The 11392-nt window shown below is 40.3% G+C and overlaps 2 protein-coding genes across 2 annotated transcripts; both read left to right on the top strand.

The window, feature by feature from the left end:
- The first annotated feature begins 1416 nt into the window (after positions 1-1416).
- On the top strand, positions 1417-2205 carry LOC130835966 (putative monooxygenase p33MONOX). The gene has a single exon (XM_057707922.1). The coding sequence runs from the start codon at positions 1417-1419 to the stop codon at positions 2203-2205; it is 789 nt and encodes a 262-aa protein (XP_057563905.1).
- A 618-nt stretch (positions 2206-2823) lies between these two features.
- LOC130835566 (putative pre-mRNA-splicing factor ATP-dependent RNA helicase DHX32) lies at positions 2824-9673 on the top strand. Its single transcript, XM_057707197.1, is given in 4 exon segments — positions 2824-2958; positions 6436-6913; positions 7343-7552; positions 7555-9673. Coding segments are annotated over 4 exon segments (2856 nt in total). The 3' UTR covers positions 9588-9673.
- Positions 9674-11392: the final 1719 nt, after the last annotated feature.

Genomic DNA, 11392 nt, shown 5'->3' with positions numbered 1-11392 from the left:
TGGACCCTGAGTCCATTTGGATATGAGATTATCAATCACATAGCCCTTCAGGAACAATTTCATATTGAGGTTAAGGCACTGATTTGGTGGTAAAAAGCAGCTACTTCTACAGATTCCATTAGAGGTCTTGTTCAGGAAGTTGTTCATAGATGTGAGGCCTATTCTCTAGTAGCTTATCAGGAAACACAGTTCACAGTCAATGCAGTAGAAGAGTGTCTTTATAACTTAATATTTATCTCACCCCAAGAAGCAGGTATACTGGGGTCAAAGTGTGTTCTAAACATTAATGAATAGACTACAGTTCTGTCTTGGATCATTTATCTGTTCAATACTAATGGTGTTTGTAGGATTTACTGTTCAATCACATTTTCCATGCTAGGCCACAATAAAGGAGAGGGAAAGGAAGGAAGGAAGGAAGGAAGGAAAGAAGGAAGGAAGGAAGAAAGAAAGAAAGAAAAAGAAAGAAAGGAAGGAAGGAAGAAAAAAAGAAAGAAAGAAAGGAAGAAAAAATGAATGAACGAATGAAAGAAAGAAAGAGAAAGGAAGGAAGGAGAGAGAGAGGGAGGGAAGGAAAAAGTAGTAGTCTGGTCTTTGTTTGTATTAGATTCTGATGAAGAAACCTGATGATTACAAGCTGATCTTCAACTTTACTTTGAAGCAACAGGGAAGAAAGTAGAGGTAGATTTCTTTTGGAGTGCTACAAAGAAACAGAAATCATTAGAAAAAGAAACCTAATTGGGCAAAAAATATAATAGATTTTCCCTATTCTATCTCAGATATTTTATGATTTAAGTAAGGCAAAATATCACTTAAATATTACTTAAACTTTTAAAAAAATATTTTGGGCTCCAATTAAACCAATGTTTTGAAATGCATCTGTGTTATAAATAGGATAGTGGCCCCTCAGGCATATCAATATTGTTTGGCCAGTTGTATTTTTACCACATGACATCAGTCAGCTGTCAAAAGAACACTAAAGAAGAAGTAGAAAACATCCCTGATTTCAAGAGTTTGCAATCTGACTATAAATATTCCAAATTTCAAAACATGTTACATGATCTGACAGTGTCTTCTAAGATGCCTAAAGAAAGAAATTCAGATGGTCCTTCCCTTTTTGGTGTCTGGGGCCTTCTGTGTCGTCACAAGCATAGCCCACTCACACCATGGCTTGGGTTCGGAATGAGCCACAACCTCTTGAGAGATGTGGGTCCTCGGAGTCTCTTTAGCGCTGGAGCTTGGGCAGCAGGCAGCTCCATGGCAGGAGAAGAACAGAAGAGCAGCTTTGCTAATTTGCAGCAGCTGGACAATGTTCCTCATTAATATCTGTCTGTTAGCCTAATCGTCACATCATACTCTGGTGGCAGGGACTCAGCTCCAAATTCTGTATAAAAAAAGCACCTGGATCCCAGTTTTTCAATGGCTTCGAGACAAACAGAAGTGTCTGCTCTTGAGCCTAGTAGGCCTCTAGGCAAGATGTCCCTGCCCATCAGGATATACCGCCAGGCATTCTGCTATGATGATGCTCTCGAGGACCCTATGCCCATGACTCCTCCTCCATCACACATGGGCAGCATCACCTGGATGCCAGTGATTCCAGCGTGCAAGTATCAGGATCTTGCCCAAGTGGAGGAAGGACAGGCCAATGTCTCCTCCCATGTCCTGCCCAGGCCATCGGCCATTCACAGTGCGGACAAGTTCCCCGTGGCGAAGGCTAAAGCTACCCATGTCATCACGAGTTCTCTGATCACAAAACAGACCCAGGAGAGCATTCAGCATTTTGAGCAAAAGGCAGGGCTGAGAGATGTTGGCTACATACCCCACAAGGGCCTCACCATCAAGGAGACCAAATACCTTCAAGTGGCAGAAGCGCTCCACAAAATAAAGCTCCAGAGTGGAGAGAGAACAAGAGAGGAGAAGCAGCAGCCAGCCTCCACCCAGTCCACCCCAAGCAGCAGCCCCCACCCTTCCCCTAAACAGAAGCCCAGAGGCTGGTTCACTTCCAGTTCTTCCACAGCCTTACCTGGCCCCAATCTTAGCACCATGGATTTTGGAAGCGGGGATAAAGACAGAAGCTCAACAGATAAATGGAGCCTCTTTGGACCAAGATCCCTCCAGAAGTCTGATTCAGGAGGTTTTGCTGTCCAGACCTACAAAGGAGCCCAGAAGCCTTCTGCAATGGAACTGATTTGCACACAGGCCACCTGAATGGCCAAGGATTCAGCAACATTCAAGCCACCCAAGGTGGACATCCCAGTGATAGAAGGGAAGAAACCGCCACTGAGGGCCCACTCAAACCCCCGGACCTGAATGTTCTGATGTCCGCTGGCTTCTGGAGCTCTTGCTATTCCAGGGACTTGGGATAGAGGGTGTCTTGAGCTCAGCTCCCCTTTACCTTGGCTCTGACGTAGGAAAACTTTTGTTGTGTCTTTTTAAAAAATCTCTCAAATTGAGGCTAGCGCTGGAGACAATTGGTTTTTGAGAAACATTAGTGCAAAGCTTGTGCTTGTGGGGAAGAAGCCATTTTGTATTGCTTTAAATTTAGACTAAACCTCAGTGGTCATGTATGGGGACCTCATTACCTATTTTTGTATCATTTACCCCAGCCAGGAACTCTGATCATTGCTTCCCAGGGAAATAATGTCTGTGCTGTTCCAAACCCAAGGCTTCTTGATTCCTTTACCACTCTCCAAGTGTGCATGGGCAAATCCTGCCTAGAGGCGTTCACTGACTGGTTTAGACGACTTTGGCCCTCTTGGCTGTGCTAGCACTGTGTGCTCCAGCCTTGTCATTTAGGGGCACCCAAGATCTGTCTAAGATCTGGGTATGGTAAGAGCCAGCCATGGCAGGGATCCCCTCAGTTTTGTGCTGAAACCAGAGTCTCCTTTGCTTTTTGGTAGACCTCAGGAACCACTTTGTCCTGCAGCCAGCTCTTACTGTAGTACCTCTTGGGCCAGTGCTGTTGGAGGGATGCTTCTCTTTGGTGTGTCACAGAACAAACACTAGTCTTACATATCCTTTGTTGCACTTTAAAGTGAGATTAATTTAACTCCCATTTGGTTGAAAACTTCCAAAGGGAGAAAATTTAGTGTACTGGTTTGGTATACATAAATGGATATTAAACTTTCTTAAAGAAGGTGGCAAGTGCAGTTTGAGTATAGTCTTGAGGTTCATATGAAACTAGTGTCACCCTATTTTGATTTTCTTGTTCAGGACAGGGCTTAAAAATGTTTTTTCCCAGGAAGTGGAAGAATTAAAAAAATTTCTGTATGCAATCATTTTCCCCCCAAATGAGCCTCATACCTTTATAAACATGTACCTTACTGAGGAAAGGAACTAGGGAAACAATCTTTTCATTTCTCCTCGCTGTGTACTCCTTCAATCATTGTCTTGAACACTGTCTCAAATTCCTGCTATCTTTTGCTTTGGACAGTATGGTGTCTACACAAGGAGCTGAGCTGACCTTCCCACAGAAACACCCTGGAGTCTAAAATGATCAGAACAATTAATTTATTTGTGTCTCCTATTGTGCTTGTATCTTTTACTTGTTTTGATGATAAAAACCCTCACTACTTTCAAAGAGAAAAAAAAAAAAAGAAATTCAGGGATGTGAGAGCTACTCTTAGCTTCTCTGAAGGTTAGACCACATGCTTGTGATTCAATACTTGCATCTTAAAAATGGCAATAATCATATCCACCTACTCAATATCCATGTGAAGAAATGCTTGGGAAAATATAAGACAAAATAAAACGATGAAAGTCCAGTATTACAATAGCCTGTTTTTAGTGATAACAGTAATGGAATGCTTGTCAAGGATATTACATAAAATATAAAAGAAATTGTATAAAAATAAAAATGCATTATGACTGATCAGTTTAACCAAAAGTAATTATAATGGAAAGTAATTGCTTTAATGGACTTGTTGATTAGACACAGAGTTTTGGAAAGAATAGTATCTTTTCAAAAATACTAAACCCATGTTAAATGAAGATTGTTGATGGATAACTTTGATGTTTTTTAACATGAATAATTAATTTGACATCTATTTGACAAGTTTTTGTTGCCACATTAAATGGAAAGGATGCTTTTTGCATTATCATTTTTATGAACAATTATCATTAGGAAATAGAAATTTTTATGAAAGTTTCAACACACAAAGATGCAGTTTTACAAAGATAATCTTATTTTTAGTTCTTAGTTTTTAGAAGGTCTCTCTAGCTAATGCTTTATAGTTAAACGAACAAAAAAAATACATTGGTTTGAAAATGCAGTTAAAAAGAAATGAAAAATGGTGAACTGACCCTATAAATTCCTGAAGTTATTAGTTGTGTTATATTCAGTTTCAATTATTCTATTTGGTCATTTCTAACATTGCCTTTGAGAACACACAAGAGATAAATGTGATTGAAATGTGTAGATACACTGACTGACCATCTCAGACTTAATGCTGAAAACCTTCTTCTGGCTATTTTGGTGGATTCTGGTATTCACAAATGTGAAAATTCTTGGCTATCCAGTCTTCTAGTTTTCTTACATTAGTCATTATTATTTTTTCACTTTTAAGCTTCATTTTGTTTTGAACTGATATGTAATGGACATATAAGATTATATTAAATTTCAGATGTACAACATGATTCAATATTTTCATACTTTGTGAAATGGTCATTACAACAAATGTAGCTAACATGTATCACTTCACATATTTACAGATTTTTTTACTTGTGTTGAATTGGAGTAATCATGCTATGTATTAATTAATTATTAATTCTAGCATAATAGCAGGAAACAGTAACCAAGCCAAGCTTTCAAACTAAGAGTTAAGAAGCTAAACAAGAGTTGGTAAGGGATTATGAAACTGCAGCTACATTGTGAGCTACAGTATTGTCTCAGTTTGGAGGCATATTAAAATATGATGGCTAGATTTTGACTCAGAAAGTCTTTTTCAATGTTTTTATTGAGGTATAGGTGATTTACAATATATTAATTCAGGTGTACAAGATAGTAATTCAAAATGTTTATAGATTATACTCCACTTAAAGTTATAAGATATTGGCTATATTCCCTGTACTGCAAAATATATATATCCTTGTAGCATATTTATTTTATACATATTAGTTGGTACCTCTTAATACGCTACTCCATCTTGCCCCTCACTGCTTCCTTCTCCCCACTGGTAAGCACTAATTGGTTCTTGATACTTGTGACTCTGTTTCTGTTTTGCTATAGTCATGTGTTTGTTTTATTTTTTTTAGATTCCACATATAAGTGATAACATATAATATTTAGCTTTCTTTGTCTGACATTTCATTTAGCATAATACCCATCAGGTCTATCCATGTTGTTGCAAATGGCAAAATTTCATTATTTTCATGGCTGAGCAGTATTCCATTTTGTGTGTGTGTATGTGTGTATACATATATGTGTATATATATACGCATATATATCACATCTTCCTTATTCATTCATCTGTTGATGGATACTTAGGTTGCTTCATTATCTTGGGTATTGTAAAAAATGCTGCTATGAACATTGAGGTACATGTATTTTTCAAATTAGTGTTTTTGTTTTCTTTAGATATATACCCAAGAGTGGAAATGTTGGATCCCATATTACTTCTATTTTTAGTTTTATGAGGAACTTCTATATTGTGTTCAATAGTCACTTCACTAATTTACATTCCCACCAACTGTGTACAAGGGATTCCTTTTCCTCACATCCTCATCAAAATGTGTTAGTGTTCTTTTTGATAATAGCTATACTTACAGGTATGAGGTTTATATCTTATTGTGGTTTTGATTTACATTTCTCTGATGATTAGTGATGGTGAGCATTTTTCATGTGCCTGTTGACCATCTTTATGTCTTCTTTGGAAAAATTTTTGTCCAGTTCTTCTGCACATATTTTAAAATCAGGTGTTTTTGTTGTTGTTGTTATTGAGTTGTATAAGCTATTTATATACTTTGGTTATAATCCCTTATTGATCATATCATTTGCAAATATGTTCTCCCATTCTGTAGGTTGTATTTTGTTTTATCAGTGGTTTCCTTTTTAAGTTTAATTAGGTCCAATGTGTTTATTTTTGTTTTTGTTTGCCTTGCCTTAGGTGATGTTTCCAAAAATATTGCTACAATTTACATCAAAGAGTGTTCTGCTTATGTTTTCTTTTAGGAGTTCTACGATTTCTGGTTGTACATTTAGGAGTTTAGTCCATTTTGAGTTTATTTTTGCATATGGTGTGAGAAAATATTTAAAGTGCAGCTGTCCAGTTTCCCCAGCACTACTTATTAAAGAAACTTTGTATATTCTTGCCTCCTTCATCAAAGATTAATTCATCATGAGTGTGTGGGCTTATTAATGGGCTCTGTACTCTGTTCAATTGATCTCTGTGTCAATTTTTGTGCCAAGACCATACTGCTTTGATTACTGTATTTTTGCAGGGTAGTTTAAAGTCAGGGAGCAAACCTCCAGCATTGTTCTTCCCTCTCAAGATTGCTTTGGCTGGCCCACACCCGTCCCGGAGAGGCCCGCCCCAGCCCCAGCCCCAGCCCCCTTACTCTAGGGCTCCATGGTCAACTGCTCTCTGGCCCCCGCGGGCCGAGCCTCCGGCGCCGCCGCCGCCCCTCCTAACGCCTCTCCTCCCGGGCCGGCGTCGCCTGGTTGCCCTGACAACCCGGAGGGCAGGGGTGGAGGGGCAAGAAGGACGGCGAGAGGGAGGGACCAAATGCCGCGAGGCAGCGCGGGCGAGCGCGAGGACCCGCACGTCGCCGGGGGCACCGAGTACGGAGGCGGCGGTGCGGCGGGCTGAAGACGCTCTGCCCCTGAGGCCTGGTCGGGTGGCCGCGCCCTCCCTGGTGGCCCTCGCGTCCCCGGCGGGGCCGGTGCCCGGGCCTTCCTGCCGCGGCCCGCGGGCCCTCCGTCGCCGACCCTAGGCGTCCGTCGGTCCGTCGGTCAGTGTGCTCGGCGAGCTCGGCCTGCCCCGCGGGGAAGGGCGGCCGGGCCTGGGCCTCCCTCCCCGGACTCGGGAGCCGCCGCTGCAGCAGAAGCAAGCTATCTGGAACTTTGAGGAGAGTGAAATAATGAAAGTGCAAATCTATGCAAGAGAGATTGCAGTGGAGAGACTGAGGAGAAAGCATGGTTTATTGACAATCTTTTAACGTGCTGAAGAGTACTGGAGTGAGCCAGTACAGTAGCTAATGCAGCAAAGAAGAACAGATGCAGATTTGAGGAATTCAGCTTGCTAAAACCTTGAACTGAAGTCCTAGAGATTGGGACATCTGAGTTTGTATATGTAGACTTTCAACACTGTTTGCAGTGGTTGTTGTGGGAGAATGCCAGCAGCTTAAGCTCACTTGGACAAGGTGGAAGAAAAAGAACTGGAATGTCCAAACTCTTCCTCTGAAAAACGCTATTTTCCTGAATCCCTCGATTCTAGTAGTGGGGATGAGGCGGGGATTCTGGCCTGTGAGGATTTGGAACTTAACCCTTTGGATGGATTGCCATATTCATCACGTTATTATAAACTTCTGAAAGAGAGAGAGGATCTTCCAATGTGGAAGGAAAATACTCCTTTATGGAGAATCTGCTTCAAAGTCAAATTGTGATCATTTCAGGAGATGCTAAATGTGGGAAAAGCTCTCAGGTTCCTCAGTGGTGTGCCGAATACTGCCTTTCCATACACTACCAGCATGGGGGTGTGGTATGCACTCAGGTCCACAAGCAGACTGCGGTCCAGCTCGCCCTCCGGGTGGCAGATGAAATGGATGTTAACATTGGTCATGAAGTCGGCTACGTGATTCCTTTTGAGGACTGCTGCACCAGTGAAACGATCCTGAGGTATTGTACTGATGATATGTTACAAAGAGAAATGATGTCCAATCCTTTCTTGGGTAGCTATGGGGTCATCATCTTAGATGATATTCATGAAAGAAGCATTGCAACTGATGTGTTACTTGGACTTCTTAAAGATGTTTTACTAGCAAGACCAGAACTGAAGCTCATAATTAACTCCTCACCTCACCTGATCAGCAAACTCAGTTTTTATTATGGAAACGTGCCTCTCACAGAAGTGAAAAATAAGCATCCGGTAGAGGTTGTGTACCTTAGTGGGGCTCAGGAGTCTTTTGAGTCTGTTTTACTCCTTATCTTTGAAATTCACCACTCGGGTGAGAAGTGTGACATTGTAGTCTTTCTGGCCTGTGAGCAAGGTATTGAAAAAGCCTATGAAACTGTCTGTCAAGAAGGATCTAACTTAAACCCAGATCTTGGAGAGCTGGTAGTTATTCCTTTGTATCCAAAAGAGAAATGTGCATTGTTCAAGCCACATGGTGAAACAGAAAAAAGATGCCAAGCTTATCAGAGACGAGTGGTGTTAACGGCCAGCTGGGGAGAGTCTTTGATCTGGAGCAGCACAGTCAAATTTGTTATTGATGTGGATGTGGAGAGAAGAAAGGTGTACAACCCCAGGATACGCGCCAACTCGCTAGTCACGCAGCCCATCAGCCAGAGCCAGGCCGAGCGACGCAGGCAGGTTCTCGGCTCCTCTTCAGGAAAACTTTTCTGTCTGTATTCTGAGGAATTTGCCTCCAAAAACATGCGGCCCCTTAAGCCAGCAGAAATGCAGGAAGCCACCCTAATCAGCACGGTGCTTTTTATGAAGAGAATCGACATGGCAGGCTTAGGCCACTGTGACTTCATGAACAGACCAGCGCCAGAAAGCTTGATGCAGGCTTTGGAAGACTTAGATTATCTGGCAGCACTGGACAATAATGGAAATCTTTCTGAATTTGGAATCATCATGTCAGAGTTTCCTCTTGATCCACAACTGTGCAAGTCTATCTTAGCATCCTGTGAATTTGACTGTGTAGATGAAATGCTAACAATTGCTGCCATGGTAACAGCTCCTAATTGCTTTTTGCATCTGCCCTGCAGAATGGAGGAGGCCGCCTTGTCATGTTGGAAGACATTCTTACATCCTGAAGGAGATCACTTCACCCTCATCAACATTTACAAGGCCTACCAGGACACGGCTCTGAATGCCACCAGCAAGCACTGTGTTGAAAAGTGGTGTCACGATTACTTCCTCAACTGCTCTGCACTCAGGATGGCAGATGTTATCCGAGCTGAACTCTTAGAAATTATCAAGTGAATTGAGCTTCCCTACGTAGAACCTGCTTTTGGCTCAAAGGAAAATACTCTGAACCTAAGGAAAGCCCTGCTGTCTGGTTATTTCATGCAGATTGCTCGGGACGTTGATGAGTCCGGTAACTACTTAATGCTGACTCACAAGCAGGTTGCACAGCTGCACCCCTTGTCCTGTTACTCTGTCACCAAGAAGATGCCGGAGTGGGTTCTCTTCCACAAATTCAGCATATCTGACAACAACTACATCAGGATCGCCTCAGAAATCTCTCCTGAACTGTTTATGCAGTTGGCACCACAATACTACTTCAGTAATCTGCCTCCTAGTGAAAGCAAGGATATTCTACAGCAAGTGATGGATCACCTATCACCCATCTCAACAGTGAAAAAGGAACAGAAAATGTGTGAGAAGTGCCCTGAAACTACTGAACAAAGATGCACTATACAGTGACTCTCAAGAACCTTCTACACAAAACCTGATGTGCAATAAATATCCCAAAGGCAGCCTGAGGCTGGTCCACTGGCGTAACGTGCAGACTCGACGTGAAGCCGGATGTCATACCCTACACAGGATAGGCGTGAAAAGAATAACACTTTGTATATTATTTAAAAACTAAAAATAGAAGTTTTTATTGAGTTTAAATTACTATTCCATGTTTTCCTTCTTATTGGAAAAGTTTTTAATCAACTGTTCTTAATTTGACCAAAATTTTAAAAAGCAGATATTTTGTAAATATGTCACAGACACAGGTGACAGAACCCTAGTTTTTGTAGAGGAACTTAATCTGAATAAAGTCATGAGTTTTTCAGTAAAAAAAAAAAAAAAAAAAAAAAAGATTGCTTTGGCTATCCAGGATCTTTTCTGTTTCCCTACAAATTTTAGAATTATTTTTTCTAGTTCTGTGAAAAAATGTAATTGATATTTTCATAGGGATTGCATTGAATCTGTAGATTGCCTTGGGTAGGATGATCATTTTAACAATATTAATTCTTCTAATCCATGAACACAATATATCTTTCCACCTGTTTGTGTCATCTTTAATATCTTTTACAGTGTCTTATAGTTTTCTAGGTACAGGTCTTTTACCTTCATAGTTAGATTTATTATTAGGTATTTTATTCTTTTTGATGCAATGGCAAGTTGAATTATTTTCTTAATTTCTCTTTTGGATAGTTTTTTATTAGTGTATAGAAACGCAGCACATTTCTATATGTTAATTTTGTATTCTGCAAGTTTACTTAATTCATTGATGAGCTGTCATAGTTTTGTAGTGGTATCTTCAGGATTTTCTATGTGTAGTATTATTTCATCTGCATCCAGTGACATTTTTACTTCTTCCTATTTTTTTATTTCTTTTTCTTGTCTGATTGCTGTGGCTAGGACTTCCAATACTGTATTGAATTAAACTGGCAAGAGTGGGCACACTTGTCCTGTTCCTGATCTTAGAGGAAATGCTTTCACCTTTTCATCATTGAGTATGCAGTTAGTTGTGGGCTCATCATACATAGCCTTTATATGTTGAGGTATGTTCCCTCTAAACACACTTTGTAAAGAGTTTTTATCATAAATGGGTGTAGAATTTTGTTAAATGCTTTTTCTGCATCCATTGAGGTAATCATACGATTCTCATTCTTCAGTTTGTTAATGTGGTGTAATACAATGGTTGATTCAAGGATATTGAACCATCCTTCCATCCCTGATTAATCCTACTTGATCGTGGTAATGATTGTTGTAATGCACTGATGAATTTTGTTTGCTATTTTTTTGAGGAATTTTGCATCTATGTGGGTCAGTGATACTGGACTGTAATTTTCATTTTTGTATGTGATATCTTTGTATGTTTTTGCTATTAGGGTGATGTTGGCTTTGTACAATGAGTTTGGAAGTGTTCCTTCCTCTGAAATTATTTAGATAATTTTGAGAAGGATAGATGTTAACGCTTCTCTCAATGTTTGATAGAATTCACCAATGAAACCATAGGGTGTGGATTTTTTTGCTGTCACTGGGATTTTTTTATTATTACTATTTCAATTTTGCTGTAGGTAATAGTGTATATTTTCTATTTCTTCCTGGTTAAATCTTGGGAGATTGTACATTTCTAGGAATATGTCCATTTCTTCTAGGTTGTCCTTTTTATTGACATACAGGTTTTCATAGTAATCTCTGATGCTCCTTCGTATTGCTGTGGTGTCAGTTGTTATTTCATCTCAATTTCTGATTTTGTTGATTTTAGCCCTCTTTTTTCTTGATCAGTC

This window comes from Hippopotamus amphibius, chromosome 14, assembly GCF_030028045.1.
Source record: "Hippopotamus amphibius kiboko isolate mHipAmp2 chromosome 14, mHipAmp2.hap2, whole genome shotgun sequence".
Lineage (NCBI taxonomy): Eukaryota > Metazoa > Chordata > Mammalia > Artiodactyla > Hippopotamidae > Hippopotamus > Hippopotamus amphibius.
This window is presented reverse-complemented; position numbering and strand designations above follow the sequence as displayed.

Bases quoted from the DNA above. Each gene is read 5' to 3' on its own strand.
- LOC130835966 (XM_057707922.1), top strand. From the start codon at position 1,417: ATGGCTTCGAGACAAACAGAAGTGTCTGCTCTTGAGCCTAGTAGGCCT.